Source organism: Leguminivora glycinivorella, chromosome 26, assembly GCF_023078275.1.
Source record: "Leguminivora glycinivorella isolate SPB_JAAS2020 chromosome 26, LegGlyc_1.1, whole genome shotgun sequence".
Taxonomy (NCBI): Eukaryota; Metazoa; Arthropoda; class Insecta; order Lepidoptera; family Tortricidae; genus Leguminivora; species Leguminivora glycinivorella.
In genome coordinates, this window is record NC_062996.1 from 3729418 (window position 1) to 3756242 (window position 26825).

Consider the following 26825-nt stretch of genomic DNA (forward strand, 5'->3'; position numbering starts at 1 on the left):
GTGCACCATGAGAAACCTACCAGATTTGTTAAATTGACTGAATTGAATAGATATGATTAAACTTGTTTTGTTAAATATATTATATATACTACCAGTTAACCTTTGAGCAAAGCAGTAGGTTATTGTTAAAATATGTATAAATATCCTTAAATAAGATACATTATTATAATATACTCAAAATTATTATTACTAACGTGATTCTATAGAATTGTAGACTTATCACTGTAACTTCAAACTGTTTTTATAAATTATGTATGTCAATTGCCATCGTTCTATCAATAAAAGACACCTATTAACTAATAATATAGAAATTAAGACTCAATACTTGAAATATTTTCAGGTAGTCTGCGCGCTATGAGAACAATTCAAAGACCTTTCATTTGATACACATTCCTAAACTTAGTGATTAGTTTGAGTACACAAGTTTAAATAAAATCAAAATACAATGCCTGGTTATTTTATTTTTCACTATAAGATGTTTAACAATCTACAAATAATAAATAAATAAATATTGTAAGACATTCTTACACAGATTGACCGAATAACTAAACTAAGCTAAACCTAACTTTACCTAGGGGACTACAATTTATATCTCCCAAGTCGCTGCCAGTACATAATGTGCCCATAAGACTGGCCGCGTTTCCTCGCTACCTGCAATGCCTGCTTGTAAATCTCCACCGGAGGTATATTAGACTGGATTGCACTATTACGCACGCAGTTCCGAAGTAAAACCCTAATTTCACTCTTTTTTTTTTTCTAGTGCTAGTCAATGACAAACAAGAACTTGAATTGCCGTACATTTGTGAACGATAATGCTCAATGGAACGGATTTCGTATCGAGGTTCAAATTATCCAAAATACTAGCTTTTACCCGCGGCTTCGCCCGTGTAATAAAAGTATTCATTAAGATTTTCATTTGGATCCTTTGGTTTCTCTGTAGGTATATTTATCTGCGATTATTTCGATTGCACATAATACTTTTGCTTGCAATGATTGTAGAAATATTACACATCGACCACAGCGTAGGTAATTCTATATACGCTGGGGAAACCTTTATACTCGTAAACATCCCACATAGCCCGTATTTCGACACTATGATCGGTGGGTAAAAAGTACTTTTTTCTATTATCCCTTAAATTTTTTTACATTTTGCTTATACTTATCGCAAACGTAATCTTCAAGCAAGCAAACAACGATCGTCTTAGAGCATATTGATTGTAAGAGACCGCCGACCGATTATCCGTATCCCTCTAACGATACCCATATTATCCGTATCCGTATCGCTATCCCTATCCCCATCCCTATCCCTATCCCTATCCCAATCCCTATCCCTATCCGTTATCAAGATGTTCAATGATTTCTTATCAAGTGCTAAAATATAAAGTTTCATGGTTTTATCTTTTAAAATTAAGAAATCCCATACAAACTTTCAACCTCTTTTTCAACCCCTTCATCCCTTTTTTTCGAAATAAAAAGTAGCCTATGTTCTGTCTCAGGGTCTAAAGATTGTCTGTTTCAAATTTCATCAAAATCGGTTGCGTGGTTTAAGCGGGAAAGCGTAACAGACAGACAGACAGAGTTACTTTCGCATTTATAATATTAGTATGGATTAGTATGGATAGTATGGAAGTATGGATGGATGGATATGGATGGATGGATAGTATGGACTAGTATGGATGGATATGGATGGATTACGATAACTATCATACGCCTGGCAACCCTGCGAATGAGACTTTTTTCTTTGCTGAATGCTAGTGTTGTACCGTTATCGGTTATTTTTTTGGCCAAGTTTAAGTTGCATTGGCTTCTAAAACGCATCAATAAACGTTGTCAAAAAATAAAGTATCAATTCCTATTGTCAATGGTCAGATCAGTGAAATGTCAATGGCGTCTTTGTCGATTATCGCTCATTTTTTGTTTTTTCATTTTCCGATAGCGTGCCGATGAATGAGTGTGAAATAATATATGTATTACTTCTGAAATCCTTCTCACGGCTGATTCTGTGTTAGGATTTTGACTGTTGGGACGTTGACACAAGCGCTTGGTCACTTGAAAAAATCTCAAGTTCTCGGTGAAATTTCCGGTGACTATTCACTAAGAATGTTTATCTAGTTTTGTATTAACTTAGTCTCGATCAGCTGTTAGTGTCGAGCAGCTATCATGTTCAGTCAAAGGTTCATCCTCATAGATGGGGGGACACTAATGTTATCTTTATAACTAGAATACACTAAGAGTGACCAATGTAATGGACATTAGACATACATTATGCTCTGCAACGAAAACGTAGGATTTCTACCGTACCCCTTACATTATAATATACTAGCTTTTGCCCGCAGCTTCGCTCGCGTTAGAAAGAGACAAAAAGTATCCTATGTCACTCAATCCCTTCAACTATTTCCACTTAAAAAATGACGACAATTCGTCTCTCCGTTTTGCCGCGAAAGACGGACAAACAAACAGACACACACACATTTTCCCATTTATAATATTAGTATTGATTACCTAACCCCTAGCTATGTGAGATTTACATAATATTTTGAATAAAATTTTAACTTAAGATCTTTAATTCTTAATTTCTTCTTAGTTTTATATCGGAAGTATATTCAATTTAGTTTTTTTGCAGGTTGGTCAGATGAACACCATTTATTGCAGAACTTTGAAACAACTTATATTCCCAGCCCGGACCCAATTTTATCCAACCTGGTATTGGCATAATAAATGCCATAATAATGATTGATTGAGAAGAGTTGAGTAGTGTTTAACAATTTCAATATCAACCCGTTCGTAACTATTAAGAGTATGGAGGAATACTACTCATGTATTTGTTGCATGATGCGTCCTCCGGACAAAGGCCTCAAAACGCTATACAATCATCTCGGCAAAGCGGAGATATATGATGACATGCTGAGAGAATGCTTCAATTTAAATGTAAGTATAAAGTGTTTAATCTAATTAATGAATATATGGCTGTTACTCACGTTATTATATCGCTACTGCTCCAACATGTTTCAGACAATTCAGACCAATTTTGGAGGCCCCTCTTCAGGCAATTGGCCTGAAGCATGTCGCAGCAGTAGCTATATAATAACATGAGTACAACCATAGATTTATTAATTGAATATGTCTCATGAATATTTAATGTCTGTTTTATTTATCAAAAGCTTTATTGTGGCAATATATCTTGTAGAGGTCTTGTTTGCATAAAACAATAAAAATATATTAGTTTTAAACCAAGTGCCCTATTTCAGTGTGTGCTTAACTAGTTTGGGCCTGTCTAATAGACAAGAAAGTTAAGAGAACCAAAAGTTAATTTTGATGATATACCTATCCTTAGGATAAAAGTGCTTAAATTTATTTTAATTAAATAATCTAGGCTTAAGACTGTTTATAAAAGTGACTTAGGTATTTCTAAAATGTACTCTTCAAACAAGTTTGTCAGTAAATAAGAACAAAGCTAAATCTAAAGCACCTTAAAGAAAAATACTAACAATAAATACAATAATGTTGTATTATTTTAACCTAACCATTGGATATTTGTTTCTAGTCATTCACTGAAGTGTAATTCTTATTGTACGGATGCACTTTTGTTTTGCCGCCCGATGTACATTCAGGTGTCCATTTGGTTGCAATGGAACTTTAACTTTCATGTAAATAAATAATAGTACATTGTGCAACAAGGGGAGGAAGTTGAATATTGCTAACGAGAGTAAGTTAAATCGCGACGGCTTGCCGGAGCGATTTAAAGACTCAAGTTAGTAATATTCAATTATTCATAGTTGTTTCCCTGAGTTAGGCTCTTGACACAATTGAATATTTTCATCACTTACTCTGCAATGTACGGAAAAATATGTAAATAGATGTGATCTATGGTAAAAAGTTCTGGAATGGTACAAGCAATGTAAAAAATTTAATAGATTTTCGGAATGGTACAAGAAATTTCATTTTTCCCTTGGGAGTACGATTTTTCTATAACTTACGCTCCGCCTGCGTGCAATAGCACATTTAAAGTGCGGGTGTGATGAAAAGTTGCATTTCTTTTGTTTCGAAAATTTCTCGAACAACTGAAACTCTAGTCTAGGTTAAGTATGACGGCAAGTATTTTGCCGCTACTAATTAAAGAATAGAATAATTTATTTACCAAGACCAGGAATAGCTACAATTTTATCATTGACTGTGACTTCCACATTAGGCAAAGCCTGTATCGCGGAAGTCCGGTTGAACGTTAAGTAACTTAATGATAATTTTGTGTTCCAGCTAATTTTCGTCAATGATGAGTGTGGGATCTGCGAGGTGTGTGTGGGCGGCTGCGAGACGCGAGCGACTTCAAGCTGCAAGTGCAGCGCGTGCAGGGAGTGCTTCACGCGAAGCTCCAGGGAACATTGCCTGACAGTAAGCTTATACAGTATTTTTATTCAATTTTCTTGCACATTTAGAAAACTAGTTTAATAGCCGGGTCCACACAGAGCGAGGCAATGTGCTCACGCCGAAAATGTCCTATGTAGAAAGAAAGAAAGAAAAATACATTTATTCCGTACAGCACACAAACACAGGACAAAATAGTGAAATTAAAAAAAAAGGAACAGATAATAAATACAAATACACAAAAACGTCGTAAGAAAATTATATACACACAAACAGAAAATTACACTTGTGTGTCCAGCAATGTGTGCAGTAGGGAAAAGGCTTTGACTCAGCATGTTGTTTGCAAGACGCAGGCGAGGCGAAATGCAACGCTGTTATTCTGCCAAGGCCTGAGGGAGTGACTTTTTTGTTTAAATAAAATCAACCAAGATATAACAAATAGTAAAAGTGTAAAAAAAGAAACATAAATATCAACTATTTTTAAGTGATGATACATGCAAACAAGAGAATGAATAATACATTATAAGTGGGCAATGATATGTAATATATAAGTGCCACTATTCTATTTTACTTTTTAGTATTTGAGCAAAGGCAGCTCTAAAACTAAAAAGAAAAAAAAGAGAAAGTATTTAAAAAAATAAACAAACTACTGTGCAGCGAGTCCAGGTTATAATTGTGTGCCTAAAAGTATTTGACTAAGTAGACTTTAACTATGTAGGCATGCCTCGGCCGAGGCAGGTTGCTCGACTGAGCAAAACGCGCGCACTAACTCGACTGACGCACTGACGTCTACATTGGACGTTTTCGGCGTGAGCACATTGCCTCGCTCTGTGTGGACCCGGCTAATGATGAATCTGATTGCCGATTAACCATCACACTTGATGGTAAGTGAGGGCTGAAAATGGGACTCACTAGTTCAGTAATAACTTATTCACTCTAGCTTTAAACAGGCTGAGATTTACTTCTGAAACATATTTCTATAATGTAGCTTAAGCTTAATTTTAACTTCTGATTAGCAGAAACGTCTGCAACCGATGCCACTAGGCTTAGAATAAATTTAAAAGTGGAAAATGTCTGCCTTGGGTGAGACTTGAACTCACGGCCTCTGGATCAATATTCCAGCGCTCTGCCAACTGAGCCACCAAGACTACAGACAACAACAACAACAAGATTTAGCTTAAGCTTAGTTCTACAATGTAAACTGTTAACTGGTTCACCGCGATACAGGCGTAGCCCATATAACCATAATCGGTCGCCGTTCCTACGCAAATCCTCCTATTTTGTGTACACACAGGTCTTCGGGTCTCAATGCTTAGTCGCAGTACGGTCGACGTTTAGTCGCGGCGACCCAAATGGGGACGATTGGTAACAGGCACAAATGGTCACAGAAGTGTGCACTACGCGTGCACACATTGTTACCGTTTGGCGACTACTTTCCCAAAATCATTCGTTCATTTCATTCTTTTCAAATGGCGACTGTCAGAGACGTCAAAGTAAAAAAGAAATAAAATCATTTGACATTAAAATGTAATGGCGTAAGAATTTGTTAAAGATAAATATTGTTTGCATTTGTAATATAATGTGGGCTAATTACCATGGCCAATTAAATTGCTCGAGTGATTTCATAAAATAAGTCTAAATTTATCAACGCGCCATCAATTTACCTCAGTTTAACCAGTAATAATATTATTGACTACTCGGTGTTTGCGTGTTATGTATATTGATTGGTGAAGTTTTAGTGCTCTGGTGCATATACTATACTGAAATAATAAAAATAATGCCTAGAAAACCAATTAAGTTGTTAAAATATGGATTAAGACGGTAATATTCCATGTAAAAAACAGTCGCCAAACGGTCACCAAACGGTCAACAAACGGTCGCAAAATGGTCGCAGCGTACACGCGTGACCGAAAGCAGAATGGCTTCTTGTATTCATTTTTTTCAGGTACCCTCAAACTTTATAAACAATTAAATATGCCGTCGTACTCAGTTGCCCTCACTAAAGAAGATTAAAAGAAAATTGTAACGTGCGTACCGAGCTGCTGGGTTGTAAAGGATCGGGGATCATATTATTATGGTCTTCTATAGAGCAACTAGTATTGTGCGGCATTTCACAATTGACACTTGTTGAAGTAGTCTTCATTAATATTACTATCACCATTCATTTCAGCGATCTGTACTTCTTTTGTCAAGATTTTTGTATAGATAAGTGTCTACAAATTTGTAATGTTAAAGAGACATAAATAAAACGTAGTAGAGTAAATAATGTGTTTTTTTTGTAACCCAAACAAAATACTTGTAGATACGAGTGCGGAAAAGAGGAAAATCGATACGAGTAGCAATAAATTAATACACGAACGAAGGGAGTGTTTTAAATCGACACGAGTTGTGAATGTCCTTTTCGCACGTGTATCGTACGACGATTTTCAGTACCTAAATCTAAGCTAAGAGTTTCGACCAGACAAGAAATGAATCATTGCTTGATTTGCTCGCACTACTGCGTTAAAAAAAGCAGCATCTGTACTGAAAAAAACTATCATTGCGCAACAGAAATTCTATTAATATCACAGTAAATACTCTATTTCATTTGATTCCTACTTTTATTGTGTAAAGCAACACTACACTTCATTTTTATCAATAAGAATTAAAAATTATATATTTAATACATTAAGTAACTATAAAGTGCTTATCTATTTGTATTATCATTCTGCACTTTTCTTAACTTTCCCACATTTCTATAAAATGTCGAAGAGTGCTTAAATGGTCGTCGTCGTTTATTATTATTTAATTCGCTCATATTTAAATGATTCAAAGCAACCAGTCCACAACTTCACAAGACAGTTTGAGAAACCTTCGTATTTCAGATTGTCATTTGCGGATACAGTGGTTTAGGAGCAGTTCGGTAATCAGACCTACACATGTGTGTACAAATTCTGTCAATGTCACTGTCAGAAACCGTTTTGACAGTGACAATGACAGCCACAAATTCGTCCACATGTTGTTACCGTTATGTGTGCAAACGTCGACTAATAAAGTGTCGTTAAAAGTCATTCTGACAGTGACATTGACAGCCACAAATTCGTACACATTTTGTTACCGTAACCAGTGCACACGACGACTACATTTTGTTATTGTATCAATACGGTCGCATTGTTTGCACGCCGTTACCATGCGTTATGTCACATTTGACAGTTAGTTACTGATTTGAAGATTTTGCGACTGAAATGGTTGTATGGGAGCCTTGTGCAGAGATTTTTGACAAATACTGTAATATTACATACATACATACATTCATATAATCACGCCTGTATCCCATAAACGGGTAGGCAGAGCACATGAACTACTAAGTTTCAGTGCCACTCTTGGCAAAAAGGGGTTGAAAGAAATCCAAATTGTGACATTGCAGTGACAGGTTGCCAGCCTCTCGCCTACGCCACAATTTAACCCATATCCCACAGTCAACTTCTACGACACCCACGGGAAGAAAGGGGGTGGTGAAATTCTTAACCCGTCACCACACGGGGTACTGTTTTCCTTGATAATAAACGTATTTCTATTCTATATTCATCAAATCTACTTTAATATATAGGTTGAAATAAAAAGGAAACGTTCAAACTTTGTATAGTGACTTTTGAGATCGTAATGAACAACTTTTATTATGGGACTAATGCTGAAATCGCAAAAAAAAAATGACTGATTAATACATTTCGTTTGTTTCAGCTCCGGTCGACAACTTCAAAATAAAGCTAGAGAAACCAACTGGATATGACCCCATTTCGCGTAAGTAACTTATACCAAAAAACATATAACTCCATCTAGACAGATAAAGTCTAAAAAACAACGTACCTCAGTACCATACAGAAAAAGGTACGGTGGCCTAGATGGCGTTACACCTTTGGGGTACGCTCTGCTAGATGGCGCTTATATTAATATTTGACATTTTAACACATAAGCTACGAATATGTGCCAAATTGTCAAAACTGAGGTTCAAAAGTTTTAAGCCTTTGTCAAAAGATGTCAAGAGAAAGAAGTCTATGTACTTTGATTACACATTTTACTTCGACAGTAACTTTCTATCATACTTGATCCTCTCTGCTTATACGAAGGGTGGCTTTTAGCGCCTATGTGTACCGTGTTTTTCATTTAATACAGCAGTCAAATTTAGTATCATTTCGCGGTACTTCATTCCAAACATTCCTTTCTGTTTTTGTTATAATTTGTATTGCCCGTGTTCATATATAAATATATATTATACTAGCTTCTGCCCACGGCTTCGCTCACGTTAAATTTTATGAAACAAAAAGTAGCCTATGTCACTCTCCATTCCTTCAACTGTCTCCATTTAATAAATCAAGTCAATTCGTCGCTCCGTTTTGCGGTGAAATACGGACAAACAAACAGACACACACTTACCCATTTATAATATTCATAGTAATACTACTGGCCTTAGCGTCTATTTCAGACGAATTATGGTGCAATGTCCGAGAGACATCGCTTTTGATGACTAAAGAGACCTATGCGAGAGCGACATATTTTGCCACATCGCTGACAAGGGAAGCTTGCAACCGATTGCGACGTTCCGCTATGGTGTCTTCTTTCCCTTTTGTCAGCAAGTGGCGCAAACCAGGTCTCATCGACGAACTTGCGACCATCTCCAACGCACTTTCGCCATTCCGTTCGCTTCTCCTTGCGTTGTTCATAGTAATAATAGAATGGATATTAGTATGGATTCTATTTAGTCTACAATCTACATACTGTGTCTATTATAGCCAAAACACGTCTCACGTTGATGTACTGCTGACTTGCGTTTGAATCGCGTGTTTACAAATGCAAAACAAACGCGCATCAAAGACGAGTTAAAATAAAACAACGCGGTGTGCATAGACCTTTAAGGGCCACTTGCACCAACAAAAATGGAGGGTCAACCCCCTATTTTATATGGAATTTGACAGATGACAGCCCACTAACCCTGAGTTAAGTGATTGGTACAAGTGGGCCTAAGTCGTGTTATATATTTTTTCCCCTCACTAGCTCGGAAACACGTGTTTTGTCCTTTAATACCAGCGGGTAAAAAAACATTTTATCCACTAGTGGGTAAAGTAACTTGACCTTGAATAAAGTCAAATTAACTGCTTTAAAATTGATAAAAGTAGGTGAATCTAGTAATAAAGATGATTTACCACCTGTGGAACTACTGGAAGCAGTGGTAAACGCATTTTTTGCGTTGTAGTTTCCTCGCTATAGTGAGGGGAAAAGTTTTGTGTTACACTCAGGTGCAAATGTATTTTACTTCTCGTGTGTTAAAAAACTCGCAAGTTCAGGATTCTATTCTCGAACCACTCGCTTCGCTCGTGGTTCAACTATAGAATCCTTTCACTTGCTCGTTTTTCAATTCCACACTCGGCGTTAAAATACAACTTGTATAACAAATAACTATTAAACACAATTAACTATTAAGACAATTCCCTCTCCAACGCTATTTGTTTTCCGCAGAGCTCTCCGTGTTGGCCGACGGGATCAAGCAGGAGAGCGCAGAGCAGACGGCTGTTAACAACGTGCCAGGTGTGTACTCTTAGACAATTCATATCAATCCAACAAACTGAAGTTGTTTTTTTACAAGCTTTTATTCAACTTGCCTTGTTAGTATGTTAGTTTGGGTCAAAACGTAGAAGCTAAATTTGACCCACTTCCCGGTTTCCGATTTACCTGAAATTTTGCACACATGTAAATCACGTGACAATGCAATATTATGGTACCATGGAGCTGGTCTGATGATGGAGCAGAAAAGTGGTCATAGGCACTCTGTTATGAAACGTCGTATCCCCAATCCCCATCGATTATGGGGTTTTTAGAAATGTCTCGATGAGTAGGATGACTGTTGAAAGAAAGGTACAGTCAGCGATAAAAGTTTGTGCCACAAAAGAAATTTGCAAAAAAACTTATTTTTTATGAGGAACAGGTAGGTAAATCATTTGACCACAATCTCACCTGATGGAAAGTTCTGGTGCAGTCTAGGATGAAGCATGTTTACCCAAAAAATGTCTATACACTCTTGATTTAAAAATATGCCGGAAGTGAGTTCCACTCCTTAGCCGTTCGCATGATAAAGCTAAAAGCAAATCGTTTAGTGCGAATCAGTGGTAGAGAAAAGACGTAAGGGTGAAACGCAACTCTAGTTATCTAAAAAGGGGAAGTGGAGTTTGGGAAGACCAGAGTTCGCAAAGGGTGAGCTTTTGCCTTATAATATGTCGTCAGCAGGGTTAGCACATGATTGCTGCGAGAGTATGTCGCCGCGAGATAGACTACCCGTCCTTATGTCACTAATACCACACCTCGGACACTGGCGATCAAATATATGAAAGAGGCGCGTTCCTAGCACACAGTCTAAGCTCGTATGAGTGAAATATGACAGGTCGACTGTTCGCGTTTTTGACAGGCGGTAACTGTGAGGTAACCGGGAGGGGGTGGCGGGGAGCGGGAGTGGCCATACTGTACGATAGTACTCTTTATTATACTGTGCTAATACAGTTAGAATAAGGACGGGTAGTCTATCTCGCGGCGACATACTCTCGCGGCAATCATGTGCTAGGCCTACAGATATATTCAATTTGAAGGAATATAGCTCATCCTCGCCCACCTCTGCAGGGTTAGCACATGATTGGCGCGAGAGTATGTCGCCGCGAGATAGACTACCCGTCCTTATGTCATTACAACTAGAAGAAGACGTGTGCTAACGATGCTGGTGAGAACAAATGTAATCCATACTAATATTATAAATGGGAAAGTGTGTGTCTGTTTGTTTGTCCGTCTTTCACGGCAAAACGGAGCGATGAATTGACGTGATTTTTTAAGTGGAGATAGTTGAAGTGATGGAGAGTGACATAGGCTACTTTTTGTCTCTTTCTAACGCGAGCGAAGTCGCGGGCAAAAGCTAGTGTAATATATGCCCATGCAGGGGAGAAACCTTGCAAATGCTTGCTCCGTCCCTTCTGTGTCACAGACACAGTTTTGACACAGACACAGTACATTCTAACAGCAGTGGACATTATGAGACAGTATGGACCTATGGCACTGGTCCCACCGCGAGCTAGTGAACTATGAGCTATCGGCTATAAAAACGAACAAAAGAAAATCACTCCCGTGTAAATTAGACACGGCGATTTTTTTAGTTACTCGCCCAACTATGAACTATCAATATCGCCGTGTCTCTTTTATTTACACGGGAGTGCTTATCTTTTGTTCGTTTTTATAGCCGATAGCTCATAGCTTACGAGCTCGCAATGGGACCAGTGCCTAAAGGTTGTTGACCATGTGTGTACAAAATATTTTAGAACAAAAAGTTTTTATGGTTGCACTTCCTAATAATTCTCATTGTTTCAGTTTCATTGCAAAAAGGATGTCCAGCGCCTGTCGCTCAACCCGTTCCTACCGCGTCTCCCAGCGTCTCCGCGCCCGCTCCAAACGTTCCCAAGCGCAGCTCACATGCTGGAGACAAACCTTACGAGTGCAAAATATGTAACAAAAGATTCGGACAGAAAGGCCACTTCAATGCACACTACGCAAACCATATTGGAAAATACAAATTCACCTGTGAAATATGCAAGAGAGGATTCGTACACAAACATCAATATCTTACTCATATGCGGATACACAGCGGTGAAAAACCATACGAATGTGATATATGTAACAAGAAATACAGACATAAAGGCCAATTAAACTTACATAAGAGTAAACATTTTAAATACGATCAGAATCAGTTGGAGCCAGGAGAAATAACTACACGTCAAAATGAATGTCCAGAAGAATTGGAAGGTCAAGGACCTGCAAAAGGTTTTACATGTGATATATGCAAAAAACAATTTGGGGATAAAAAATATTTAGAAGCTCATTCAAAACATCACACTGGTGATTATCGATTCTCATGCGACATTTGTGAAAAGAAATTTAACACTCAGTTCGCTTTGAATACTCATAAAGTCGACCACGCCGGAGGAAGACCTTTTAAGTGTGAAAAATGTAACAAAGGATACACAACGAAAGGTGCTTTAAATCTACATTACAAAGTTCACAATGAGGACTATAAATACGCGTGCCATCTGTGCAGTAAACGTTTCATGATAAAAGAAATATTAAACGTCCATATGCGCGTACACACAGGGGAAAAGCCTTATACATGTTTAACATGCGAAACTAAGTTTCGCTATAGATATAGCTTGAAACGACATCTATTGGATAAACACAACCAAATTATGGACAAACAGTTCGCTTGTGATAAATGTGACAAACGATTTGCTTTACAAGGAACTTTAGCAAAACATATGAACAAACACACTCGGAAGGAAATTGCTGAAAAAAAGAGAAAGATAGAAAAGGAAACGGGAGAGAAAAAGGACGAACTAGCATTTATGTGTGAAATATGCAGCAGAAGATTCTCCACGAAAGGTATTCTAAAAACCCATATAAATACACATGGGGAAGAAAAGCCTTTCGAATGTGCACTGTGTCATAAACACTTCCGAACTAAGATGAACTTACAAGACCATATGCAGGTTCACGAGGAAAAAAAACACTTCTGTGAAGTATGCGGTCAGCCATTCAGACACAAGTCAGCCTTGAATGTTCATATTCGAAGAATGCACTCCGGAAACAGACCACATGTTTGTGATATTTGTAAGAAGAGTTTTGTAGTTCTTGCTGAACTAAAAATCCATCAACGGATACACACTGGAGAAAAGCCGTATGCTTGCGAAATATGTTGTAAGAAATTTCAGGGGCTTAGAAAAGTTAAGAATCATCTGAAAAATGTCCACCACGAGCCGCCTACGAGATATGTTATATTGACAGAATTTAATCAATACGACTAAATTAAAAATTACTTGTTATGTAAAATACATTAGATAGTATGGACTTTAAGAAATACTATCATTTTTGAAGTTATATAGTCAACAAAGAAGTGTTACTAACTTACTATAAAAAAAAACTTACTATATAACTTCAACATTTTATGAGCGTAAGTTTTAAGAGAAATAATTTTTGTTATACTAGTTATATTTCGAAATTTATCCTTGTTTGGAGGTACATGATTGTACAAAAAAGTAAATGCAAATTAGTTATTCTACGAAATGAGTGTTAGAATTGATATTTATGTTACATGATGCTTTGTTGATGTTTATTATTACGACATGATTACACTGATTAAATAAGCAATGCCACGTGTTTATGTATTACCTACTTTAGATTTGGCACTTGTTATGTTATGATTGAGGAGTGTCTTTTCAAAAGGGCTTATTTCCACTTTGAACTTTTTTTGGGAAATCGAGAAAAACATAATTCCACGGTATTGATTTAGAAATTAATATTTAATTTGCAAAATTGTAATATTTTAAGTTGACGTCAATGCTATGATTAAAAAAAAAAACACAAAATTACATCAAACGTAACATGTGTACCTAAATAAATATTTAATTACCATATGTTTTTGAGAATTAAGCACTTTTGATGCGAACTTTTGGGAATTAAGCCCTTTTTTTGTGTCCTTGTAGCGTAAATGTTATTATTTTAAAATAGTTTTATTTTATTTTTGGATTTTGTATTAACGTTAGTTGATATGAATGTTGTTGTAATACATACATTGGTTTATCCACACAAATAATCATTACACATTTTTCAAAATGTGTTCTAAACTTTGATATTAATCTTTTTTTTAAAGATCAAGGCGAGACTTTTTGAACTTTTATCTCAATACAAGGCGTAATTTTCTATACTAAGAAAAACTGCATTCATAGTTTAAAAAAAAGAAAAAATGGAAATAAGCCCTTTTGAAGACACTGCTCGATTGATATGATTTTTAAACTTGAAATTGTATCAGTCACCCTAAATGCTGAGTATATAACTCTAGTAATAAGTAGAAAATATAGAAATTAAACAAAGTATAATGTATAAAAGAAATAAAGATTTTTATTTGAACCTGTTTCTAACATGCTTCTGTTGTGTTTCATCCCGTGGGTGTCGTAGAAGTTGACTGTGGGATATGGGTTAAATTTTGACGTAGGCGAGAGATTGGCAACCTGTCACTGCAATGTCACAATTTTCGTTTTCTTTCAACCCTTTAATTGCCAAGAGTGACACTGAGACTTTAGTAGTTTCTTGTGCTCTGCCTACCCCTTTATGGGATACAGGCATCAATGTATGTATGTATGTTTCTAACATATTCATTCCGCACTCAAGAACTTTTCCGAAATGCCGTACAACCTTCTAGGCGATCGCTGTACAAGATAACAGTTGTAGATAACGATGTGTTTCTGGAGTAGTGCGCCATTTTTGTCTGGCAGTGAATGTGTTAAGTTTAGGGCTTAGTAAGTACATAGGGAAAATAAATTGCCAGTATGTGGCCGGCGTCCTTTTTACGTATAAACACAGTAAAACTGAGCCACGGCTCACGGAAGCCTGCGGTCCGGTTTGGCAACTAATTCCAGGATCTGGCGTAGATACTAGTTTTTACAAAAGCGACTGCTACCTGATTTTCCAACCCAGAGGGTAAACTAGGCTCTATTGGGATTAGTTCGGTTTCCTTTACGATATTTTTATTCACCGAAAAGCGACTGGCAAATGACATTACGCACATAAGTTCCGATAAACTCATTGGTACAAGCCGGGGTTTGAAACCGCGAACTCCGGTTTGAAAGTCACACGCTCTTACCGCTAGGTCACCGGTGCTTCCAATAACTAGTCACGTTATGCTAATAGTTATTTGTTATACAAGGGGGCAAAGTTGTATTTTAACGCCGAGTGTGGAATTGAAAAACGAGCAAGTGAAAGGATTCTATAGTTGAACCACGAGCGAAGCTAAAGTCTCAGTGTCACTCTTGGCAATTAAAGGGTTGAAAGAAAACGAAACTGTGACATTGCAGTGACAGGTTGCCAATCTCTCGCCTACGTCAAAATTTAACCCATATCCCACAGTCAACTTCTACGACACCCACGGGAAGAAACACAACAGAAGCATGTTAGAAACAGGTACAAATAAAAATCTTTATTTCTTTTATACATTATACTTTGTTTAATTTCTATATTTTCTACTTATTACTAGAATTATACTCAGCATTTAGGCACTGGTCCCACCGCGAGCTAGTAAGCTATGAGCTATCAACTATAAAAACGAACAAAAGATAAGCACTCCCGTGCAAATAAAAGAGACACGGCGATATTGATAGCTCACCGCTGGGCGAGTAACTATAAACATCGCCGTGTCTCTTTTATTTACGGGAGTGATCATCTTTTGTTCGTTTTTATAGCCGATAGCTCATAGTTTACTAGCTCGCGGTGGGACCAGTGCCTTAGGGTGACGGATACAATTTCAAGTTTAAAAATCATATTAGTCATAACATAACAAGTGCCAAATCTAAAGTAGGTAATACATAAACACGTGGCATTGCTTATTTAATCAGTGTAATCATGTCGTAATAATAAACATCAACAAAGCATCATGTAACATAAATATCAATTCTAATATTCATCTCGTAGAATAACTAATTTGCATTTACTTTCTTGTACAATCATGTACCTCCAAACCAGGATAAATTTCAAAATATAACTAGTATAACAAAAATTATTTATCTTAAAACTTACGCTCATAAAATGTTGAAGTTATATAGTAAGTTAGTAACACTCCTTTGTTGACTATATAACTTCAAAAACTGATAGTATTTCTTAAAGTCCATACTATCTAATGTATTTTGCACAAGTAATTTTTAATTTAGTCGTATTGATTAAATTCTGTCAATATAACATATCTCGTAGGCGGCTCGTGGTGGACATTTTTTAGATGATTCTTAACTTTTCTAAGTCCCTGAAATTTCTTACAACATATTTCGCAAGCATACGGCTTTTCTCCAGTGTGTATCCGTTGATGGATTTTTAGTTCAGCAAGAACTACAAAACTTTTTTTACAAATGTCACAAACATGTGGTCTGTTTCCGGAGTGCATTCTTCGAATATGAACATTCAAGGCAGACTTGTGTCTGAATGGCTGACCACATACTTCACAGAAGTGTTTTTTTTCCTCGTGAACCTGCATATGGTCTTGTAAGTTCATCTTAGTTCGGAAGTGTTTATGACACAGTGCACACTCGAAAGGCTTTTCTTCCCCATGTGTATTTATATGGGTTTTTAGAATACCTTTCGTGGAGAATCTTCTGCTGCATATTTCACACATAAATGCTAGTTCGTCCTTTTTCTCTCCCGTTTCCTTTTCTATCTCTCTCTTTTTTTCAGCAATTTCCTTCCGAGTGTGTTTGTTCATATGTTTTGCTAAAGTTCCTTGTAAAGCAAATCGTTTGTCACATTTATCACAAGCGAACTGTTTGTCCATAATTTGGTTGTGTTTATCCAATAGATGTCGTTTCAAGCTATATCTATAGCGAAACTTAGTTTCGCATGTTAAACATGTATAAGGCTTTTCCCCTGTGTGTACGCGCATATGGACGTTTAATATCTCTTTTATCATGAAACGTTTACTGCACAGATGGCACGCGTATTTATAGTCCTCATTGTGAACTTTGTAATGTAGATTTAAAGCACCTTTCGTTGTGTATCCTTTGTTACATTTTTCACACTTAAAAGGTCTTCCTCCGGCGTGGTCGACTTTATGAGTATTCAAAGCGAACTGAGTGTTAAATTTCTTTTCACAAATGTCGCATGAGAATCGATAATCACCAGTGTGATGTTTTGAATGAGCTTCTAAATATTTTTTATCCCCAAATTGTTTTTTGCATATATCACATGTAAAACCTTTTGCAGGTCCTTGACCTTCCAATTCTTCTGGACATTCATTTTGACGTGTAGTTATTTCTCCTGCACTCGTAAGGTTTGTCTCCAGCATGTGAGCTGCGCTTGGGAAATAGAATCCTGAACTTGACATCCTTTTTGCAAGTTTTATTAACAACCATAAAAACTTTTTGTTCTAAAATATTTTGAAGTAAAATACACTGGTTGCTGAACCCGAGTATAACACAAAACTTTTCCCCTCACTATAGCGAGGAAACTACAACGCAAAAACATGCGTTTATCACTGCTTTTAGTAGTTCCACAGGTGGTAAATCATCTTTCTTACTAGATTCACCTACTTTTATCAATTTTAAAGCAGTTAATTTGACTTAATTCAAGGACAAATTACTTTACTCACTAGTGGATAAAATGCGTTTTTACCCGCTGGTATTAAATGACAAAACACGTGTTTCCGAGCTAGTGAGGGGAAAAATGAATTATGTTTACCACTATACAGGATTCATTTTAGTAGGTGGCCAGTTATTGGCAACTTACCTTACTAAGAAGTTTCAATAACAATGTGAAGGGTTATCCTTGCGCTGCGATCGCTTTAGTTACCCTGAAGTCCTCGTCAATCAGGAGAAAAAATACGCTCGTATAGATGTCGCAACACCTTTTGTTGATAATGTCTGACCAGAAGAGAAGTATATGACATCTACTGACATAATGTAAATTTATCAATTTCCGCTACCTTAAGGTAGTGTCTGGAAGAAATCGCTCTTTAGCGATAAGACCGCCTGTTTACCTTTGTTCGTGTTGTTTCTAAATTGTGTATTGTTTTTTATCAAGATGTGCAATGAAGAGTATTTGTGTGCAATTCCAGAAAAGTTTGTACATTTGGATCACGTCTCCGATTTGGATAAAAATTGGTAGGCTGATAGAGTCCATGATGCTGAGCAAGATCCACTAGGTTTCCCAAAATGTCCTATGTAGTTTGTATGAAACCTTCCTTTTCTGTTACCAGATTTCTATACATTTTCGGTAACAAAAAAGGAAAGTGTCATACAATCAACCTAGGACTCAGCCTACCAATTTTTATCAAAATCGGAGACGTGATCCAAATGTACAAACTTTTCGGCAATTGCACTTGTATGACTATTGTCAAGAGGGCGCGCTATTCTGATATATGGGGTGACAGTTCAGTTTAGTATGAAGAAAATAGTTCTAGTGAAATTCCGCAACATGGCGCGTCATATATTTCTGGTCAGACATTACTCGGTATCACGCAGCAGGTAAAAGATGGTCAAATTGTCTAAATTTGTGGTTGTAAATATTTAAATTAGAGTTGGCAGTGCAATCTGAAAAAAAATTTTACTCGACAGTAATCTCAATTTGTAGAAATAAATTGGACATTTAAAAATTATTTGTTATTATTATTTAAAGCCTATATTGTGTCCCACTGCTGGGCAAAGGCCTCCCCCTGATTTCCACTCGTCCCGGTTAAAAGCGAATTACACGTCCAGGTCGTCCCGCCATCTCCGCCTGGGTAATCCCCGCCCGTCTTCAATTTTAGCCCAGAAATGCCCAGTCCCAATTGGCGGTCTTAACCCCAACATCTGTAATGCGTGTTTTTGAGCGCAGCGTGGAGTTGCGGATTCGGTCAATCCGTTTTAAGCTCTTTGGCAAAATTTGGTCTTTTGCGCCTCGGTGAGTGACCACGTTTGAGCACCGTAGGTTAGGTTTTAAATTTAAAAATAGGAAGATAAAAAAAACACAACCCTACAGTTTCATAATTTAACTTTTATTTGATTTTCACGTAGGAACAATAGTAGTATTCGAATCATTTGAAATCAATATTATACACCAACTATACATTATAGGTAATATACTATACATGTACAATATTTCACCAGGAAATTCGCAATTACCTTGTTTTCCTTATAGGTGGCTTTAATTGGTGATTTTACATTATACGAGTTAGCGTGAATGTTTACTCACGCCACATGGTAGCCTTAGGGCCAGTTGTATCAACCACATTTGACAGACACATCATCGTCAAGCAGCAGACGTCTATGGAATTTCCCATACAATAAAATTTAACGAACGCTTTAACGGTGACAGACGGTTTGGTGCAACCGGCCCTTAGAGTTGGTTCTGACTTAAATCTGTCAATTTTACAAATCTCGTAGGTTTCTCATTATGGACTTGTCTGAGATGTCTCTTAACTCCGTTTTGCCACGAAAACTTCTTATAACATATTTCGCAAGCATATGGTTGTTCCCCTGTGTGTACCCGGTGATGATCTTTTAGTTGAGCAAGAACAACAAATGACTTTTTGCAAATATCGCAAACATGTGGTCTGTTTCCTGTGTGTATCCTTCGAATGTGAACTATCAAGGCTGACTTGTGTCTGAACGGCTGACCGCATACTTCACAGGAGTGTTTCTTTTCTTCATGAACCTGCATGTGATCCTGTAAATTCATCTTCGTTCGGAATTTTTTATGACACACTGCGCACTCGAAAGGTTTCTCTTCATTATGTGTTCTTCTGTGAGCTCTTAAAATACCTATTGTAGAAAATCGTCTGCTGCATATTTCACACATGAATACTTTTTCCCCGTGTCCTTTTCATTGTGTTTGTTCATATGCTTCACTAAAGTCCCCTGAAGTGCGAATCGTTTCCCACACGTATCACAACTGAACTGTTTGTCCATAACTTGATTGTGTTTCTCTAGTAAATGTTTCTGTAGGCGATGTCTAGAGCGGAACTTCGTTTCACATGTTGCGCAGGTGTAAGGCATCTCTCCCGTGTGCGCGCGCATAATATGTAAATTTAAATTCTGCTTTACTATGAACCGTTTATTACACACGTTACATGCGTGCTTAGGGCCCTCTGTGTGGCCCAACATATGGATTCTTAAACCGGTTTTTGTTCTGTAACTTTTACTGCATTTGTCACACTTATAAGGCCTACCTCCCGAGTGGTCAAACTTATGAGTATTCAAGGCAAACTGAGTATTAAACCTCCTTCTACAAACGTCGCAAGAGAACGGGTAATCTCCAGAGTGGTGTTTTGTATGAGCCTCTAAATAGTGTTTACTGGCAAATTGCTTTTTACATATATCACACGTAAAATATTTTCCTTGATCTTCTGATTCATCTGACGATTCTCTCTTGCATGTAGTTATTTCTCCTGGTTCTACGCGATTCGGGTCATATTTCAAATGATTATTCTTATGTACGTTCAAGCTTCCCTTTTGTCTAAATTTTTTGTTGCATACGTCACATTCGTAAGGTTTCTCACCAGTGTGTGTCCGCATATGAGTAAGATACTGATGTTTGTGGACGAATCCCCTTTTGCATAATTCGCATGAAAATTTGAATTGTCCTAAATGGTTTGCGTAATGAACATTTAAGTGGCTCTTGTGTCCGAATCTTTTGTCGCACATATCGCATGCGAAAGGTTTGTCTCCAGTATCGCAGCGGCGGCGCCTGGCAACCGTTGGAGCTGACGCGACGCTCCGGGACGCAGTAGGAACGGGTCGAGCAACCTTTTGCTCTGGCAATTTTTTTTCTAATGTAACTGAAACAGTAAAATATATATTTTTTTAAGTTTTTGTATGGCAATATAACACAAAATTAATATCATATAATTGTCCTTACTACATGCACAATATACGAAACGCACGTCAAAATCGGAGACAGACAGACACACACACAGACAAACTTATAACACCCCGTCGTTTTTGCGTCGGGGGTTAAAAAATTAATATGAATTAGCTTTTTAAACTTTGTACCCTCTGTGTGCGAGTCCGACTTGCACTTGGCCGGTTCTTGAGCTCTAATCTCACTTCTATAGTAGTTACTCCCGTTCGTAAAGATATAAGTAACTTTCTTGACGACCGGTCTATTACGCCTGCTAAGCCGCGGTCCCGGGTTCGAATCCCGGTAAGGGCATTTATTTGAGTGATGAGCACAGATATTGGTTCCTGAGTCATGGATGTTTTCTATGTATATAAGTATGTATTTATCTATATAAGTAAGTACATTGTGGCCTAGTATCCTTAGTACAAGCTTTGCTTAGTTTGGGGCCTAAGGTTGTCCCCCTATATTTATTAATTTATATTTTATTTGTAGAATATTCACCTGCAATGATATTGCTATCAGCCTCCGCTTCGGGCCGCTCCTGCTTGATCCCGCCTGCCGACAAACAACATAGTTATAAACACTAGACTAGACAAGTCCACTCAGAGTTAGGCATGTATATTAAACCGTATAACGTATGTAAAGAAGTATCTTAAAGATCGAAAATACAGAAAATTAGACAGAAGATAATAGTTATTTGTTATACAAGGGGGCAAAGTTGTATTTTAACGCCGAGTGTGGAATTGGAAAACGAGCAAGTGAAAGGATTCTATAGTTGAACCACGAGCGAAGCGAGTGGTTCGAGAATAGAATCCTGAACTTGCGAGTTTTTTAACACACGAGAAGTAAAATACATTTGCACCCGAGTGTAACACAAAACTTTTCCCCTCACTATAGCGAGGAAACTACAACGCAAAAATGCGTTTATCACTGCTTCCAGTAGTTCCACAGGTGGTAAATCATCTTTATTACTAGATTCACCTACTTTTATCAATTTAAAAGCAGTTAATTTGACTTTATTCAAGGTCAAATTACTTTACCCACTAGTGGATAAAATGCGTTTTTACCCGCTGGTATTAAAGGACAATACACGTGTTTCCGAGCTAGTGAGGGGAAAAAGTAGTTGACGCTCTCACACACGCTCTAACCTTGAAATGCCGTTGGGCTGGGCACTTATCGCGCTACTCTGGCCGAAGATGGACCATTGAGGCAACAAAATGGAAAGGTCCACCAGGAGAGCGGCGCGAAGGTCGACCAAACAGAGTGGGCTGACGATGTAACCCAGGCCGCAGGGAAACAGTGGATGACGCTAGCCCTAGATAGGGACACTTGGAAAGAGATGGAGGAGGCCTTCACCCAACGAGGGGTTCAAGAATATACATGTAAAACAACAACAACATACAATCACGCCTGTATCCCATATAGGGGTAGGCAGAACATATGAAACTACTAAAGTTTCAGTGCCACTCTTGGCAAATAAGGGGTTGAAAGAAAATGAAACTGTGACATTGCAGTGACAGGTTGCCAGCCTCTCGCCTACGCCACAATTTAACCCATATAAGGAATAGTCGCCTCTACCCGACACTCACGGGAAGAAAGGGGATGTAAAACAATTGATGAATAAATGGCTTTTTTTTTATTAACTCGTATGTAACACACTGTATATTAAAGTTAATTGAAATATAGGATACTTACGAGAAATGGCGTCATGTCCAGTTGGTTTCTCTAGCTTGATTTTGATTTTGTCACCAGCATCTGAAGAAAATGTTTATTTTGTTTATTTATTGTATCTTTGTAAGCTGTATTAAAAAAAATCTTTATTTCCGACTAAGTCCATACAGTGAGGAATATACTTTAAAACTTATTCTAATTAAGTTTATCTTAACATATGTAGGTACCGGACAAAAAGCTGAGTGCCTTGGTAAGGTAACACACTCAGTACTAGTGCACCGACACCGACCGAGTGCATTCTAGTCCAGTGTTCATGAGGAGCTGTCTATCCCAGCGATCAGCTAAGACGGCCAGAAGGCTGTTTCGGCTGCCACGCAGGCGGCGCAAAGATTACTCGTATCCATACTATATTATAAATAGGAAAGTGTGTGTGTCTGTTTGTTTGTCCGTCTTTCACGGCAAAACGGAGCGTCGAATTGACGTGAATTTTTAACTGAGATAGTGGAAGGGATGGATAGTGACATAGGCTACTTTTTGTGTCTTCCTAACTCCCCACTTTCATAAAATAGACTTTTGTATGAAGCATTTCGCAATTTTCGAATTTGACGCGAGCGAAACCGCGGGCAAAAACTAGTATTTTTACAAGTAGTTATTATTATTAAATTTCTATTTAAATGTTATATTTAATCCAGCGTCAACCAATCTGTTTAACTTTTACGTCATATCAAATTGTATTGTCTTCAACTGTATTTCTAAAACATTATTAGGGCCTATACAGAAGAAACTTCTGTGCATGCCAATGTCACTGCAAAAAGTAGCTTGGTCTGGGCGAACCCTATCAAAAAAAGGTACCAACTAAGCACTAAAAGTCAAAATATAAAAGGAATTTTAGAGGCGGGCCATATTTTTACACCAAAAATGCTTTGTTACTACAATGCTGGCAAATCTGGCTATATCATAACATCACACACACTATTTTGAAGGACCGCTGGCGCGCTGGATACAATCACTTCGCGGACCGGACAGGGCCTGCGGGCCGTACTTAGCCCACCACTGGTCTATGTCTTATCTCTTATAGCTTACTGGCAAGCAGTGCTCCCTTAAGATAAGTTTGCAGCGATTTTGATTGCCTAGCCTCTGTAAGGGTTAAGTAAACATCATGATTTCATTGATGATTGATCTCCGATGCTGTCAAAATCCTTAACAACTTAGACAGACTCTATTTATTGTTCAGAGTCTAAAGCTGGACTTAAAAATTAAACACTTAAGTTTAGTGAATCATAAAGCTTACTGGCAGGCAGTTCTCCCTTGAGCCTTGCATGCAGCACTCCCTGCACGCGCTGCACTGCATCTTGAAGTCGCTCGCGTCTCGCAGCCGCCCCACACACACCTCGCAGATCCCACACTCCTCATTGCCGAAGCTTAGCTAAAACACAATATACATGTTCTTTACTTGGTGTAAATTTTAATGTTTAAAACATAGCCACCAAGTGGATGCCGACGAAGAAGCGTGATCCGGGTAGGCCCAGGCAAGATGGCGGGACGACCTTGACGACTGTCTAACTAAACAACTGGCCGGAAGTAACGGAGAATTGGGAATTATGGAGAGCCAGGGGAGAGGCCTTTGCCCAGCAGTGGGACACTCCAATAGGCTAAGAAAAAAAAACCGGCCAAGAGTGTGCGTTGGGGTTGGAATGAAAAAAAAAATCAGCCCCCACTTTACATGTAGGGGGGGTACCCTAATAAAACATTTTTTTCCATTTTTTATTTTTGCACTTTGTTGGCGTGATTGATATAATACATATTGGTACCAAATTACAGCTTTCTAGTGCTAACGGTTACTGAGATTATCCGCGGACGGACGGACGGACGGACAGACAGACATGGCGAAACTATAAGGGTTCCTAGTTGACTACGGAACCCTAAAAAACAGTTCCTGTGACTGAGTGATTACATAAATTCATACACAGCCACTTGTACAGTCAACCAATTGGAACCCTAGGCCACTCTACAACCATGTCAAAATGACAAGCAGTAAGAGATTTCTTACAATCGATTTATACCGTCACTATGACATAGTTCTATAGTGGCCTAGGGTTCCAATTGGTTGACTGTACAGTCAAGGTATTAAATATAGTTGCAAACAAAGTGCCAAAAACATGTACGAGTATACACAAACTTAACGCATAAGCAAGGACCATATAATACCGGGACAAAGTCCATAGAAATAAGCGTACCCCTGAAATGTATGGATGGGCCTTTTAGGCTTATAACTAGCCTGTTTCGCAGCCTGGAAGTGGCCAAAATCATATTTTCTCCAAATATTTTTGCGTGTTTTTATTTTACTATAAGAATAAATGACATGCTTTGCAGACTAAATGGCAGAATTTGGGTCCCCCCAATTAACGTAAGTTGTTAACAAAAATTTACTCGCTGTCAGTTTTGTGACGACAATTAAGCATAAAATCTGTCTAGAAATTTACTTTGCTTGCTTAATTATCGTCACAAAACTGACAGTGAGTTTATTTTTGTTAGCAAGTAACACTAATTGGGGGTCCCAAATTCTGAAAATGCCCTAAAAACCTTTTGTTTTTCTTTCATACATGTTGTTTACTATGTGTCTATAGAATATGTTGCCAAAGAGTTTGTCAGAAGCCAAGATATCACTGAATTATAGGTAATAGTAGGTAATTTCTTTTTAAATAGCCTATAATGTGTCCCACTGCTGGGCAAAGGCCTCCCCTGTTTTCCACCACTCGTCACGGCTCTGTGCATGCTCTCCCCTGCCGCCACAAAATGAGTCCAGGTTTTTCCGCCATCTCTCATCTTTGGTCTACCTCTGCCTCTGGTGCCTCTGGTATTATTAGTTTTTTATACTTACATTTAAACCAAAGCATTCTTGCAGCATATCATAATATATTTCTGTTTTGCCGAGATGATTGTAGAGAGTCTTGAGCCCTTTGTCTGGAGGGCGCACCAGGCAACAGCTGCATGAGTAATAGCTCTCCATGGTGCTATTAGCTGTGGATTAATATTATGTCACTGCCTCATCAAGCCTTTATCTTGCTAATATCAAGGTTGGATAAGACTGGGATGGAGAGAAGCCTTTTAAACCAAGATATTAGGTGGACTGTTCTAGCAACCAAAGGACCTCTTGGGAACAGAAACAGAGGGAAACAAAGAAAAAGATGGAATGATGACATCATAGAAACCGCAAGAAATAATTGGGAGCATATTTCAGAAAACAAAATCAAATGGAAGAAGCTGGAGGAGGCTGTTACCCTCACGGGATCACACATCAATATACAATAATAAAAAAAATATAACAACATAAATTTATATAGGATGTGTGAGTACAAAAGCTAATAATAATAATAATGACTGGGTTTAGGTTAAGTAAGTAAACTCTTTACTGCACCAGCAACAGTAGATTGGATTTACAAACATCAAATATAAAAGAAAGAAGTACAAAGATGAACTTATGCCTAATAGGGATCTCTTCCAGTTAAGTGTAGTTGTTTGGAAGTTCAGCAATAGATGGCGTTCAGTAGGTTGGCCAGAGAATCTATAAAGAATAATAGAACTTCATCATCATCATCATCATCATCATGTCAGCCCTTTATAATACAAAGTTACAAAATGTGATTACAACAATTTGCTTTTAGTTTGAAATTTGTTTAAATTATCACACAAAACTTATATATGATGGACAATTTATCCCCACTATTTATGATGAAATTTAAGACACTTAATGATAAATGTAATTATAATCCAACAGTGCAATTCATATTTATGGAATTTATATGCAGGGCAACATGCAGATCTACATTTCGTTCAAATTGTCGATTTTGCTATTGGATAGTTGTATTGTAGACAGGCTACATTGGAGACTCAATGACAGAGAGAGCCTTATCTGATATTATACTATTGATTTCTTACCCGTAGAAGCTAGCAAGGCTGATAGTTTACTGAACTAAAAACACAGTGAAAAGACACACGGATATTTAACGGAAAACAGTTTTTTCAATCGGCTCCAGGGTTTGTTTCAATTCCAAGACGGGCAAGATGCAGGTTTCAATCATTAAAAATGTATATAACATTAACAATAAGTTAATAGGCTTTCATCGCCCACGTTATCGAACGCCTGGACGCCATACGCCAACATCAACATATTCTCCTCACCGACCACTGACAATATGAATTGACATTTTGTTTTTTTTAGTGCTGCGCTTCCTAGGCCAAGTTCAAAACATTACGCCAAGATTGTTAGTACAATCAATTTATTAATAAATTATTGATACGACAAAACTCTTAATTAGGATAAAATAAGTCGTAAATATTATGTAGAAATTATATTTTAGCTAATAGCGAATATGAAATGT

General features: G+C 37.6%; 2 protein-coding genes and 1 non-coding gene across 3 annotated transcripts; 1 reads left to right on the top strand and 2 right to left on the bottom strand.

Annotated features, from left to right (window-relative positions):
* Window positions 1–1903: 1903 nt before the first annotated feature.
* On the top strand, window positions 1904–13636 carry LOC125239937 (zinc finger protein 624-like). The gene is made up of 6 exons (XM_048147714.1): window positions 1904–2083; window positions 2624–2928; window positions 4255–4389; window positions 8083–8142; window positions 9856–9924; window positions 11743–13636. Exon 6 carries the CDS (start codon window positions 12003–12005, stop codon window positions 13224–13226), a length of 1224 nt encoding a protein of 407 aa, XP_048003671.1. The 5' UTR covers window positions 1904–2083; window positions 2624–2928; window positions 4255–4389; window positions 8083–8142; window positions 9856–9924; window positions 11743–12002; the 3' UTR covers window positions 13227–13636.
* Trnan-auu lies at window positions 5438–5510 on the bottom strand. Its single transcript has one exon. It is a non-coding gene; the product is annotated as a tRNA-Asn (tRNA).
* Window positions 13637–15652: 2016 nt separating the features above from the next.
* LOC125240095 (zinc finger protein 155-like) lies at window positions 15653–17281 on the bottom strand. Its single transcript, XM_048147941.1, has one exon. It carries the CDS (start codon window positions 17279–17281, stop codon window positions 16118–16120), a length of 1164 nt encoding a protein of 387 aa, XP_048003898.1. The 3' UTR covers window positions 15653–16117.
* Window positions 17282–26825: the final 9544 nt, after the last annotated feature.

What these genes read in the sequence shown, in the direction of transcription:
- LOC125239937 (XM_048147714.1), top strand. Translation starts at nt 12,003, where the DNA reads ATGCGGATACACAGCGGTGAAAAACCATACGAATGTGATATATGTAAC.
- LOC125240095 (XM_048147941.1), bottom strand. Translation starts at nt 17,281, where the DNA reads ATGTCAAGTTCAGGATTCTATTTCCCAAGCGCAGCTCACATGCTGGAG.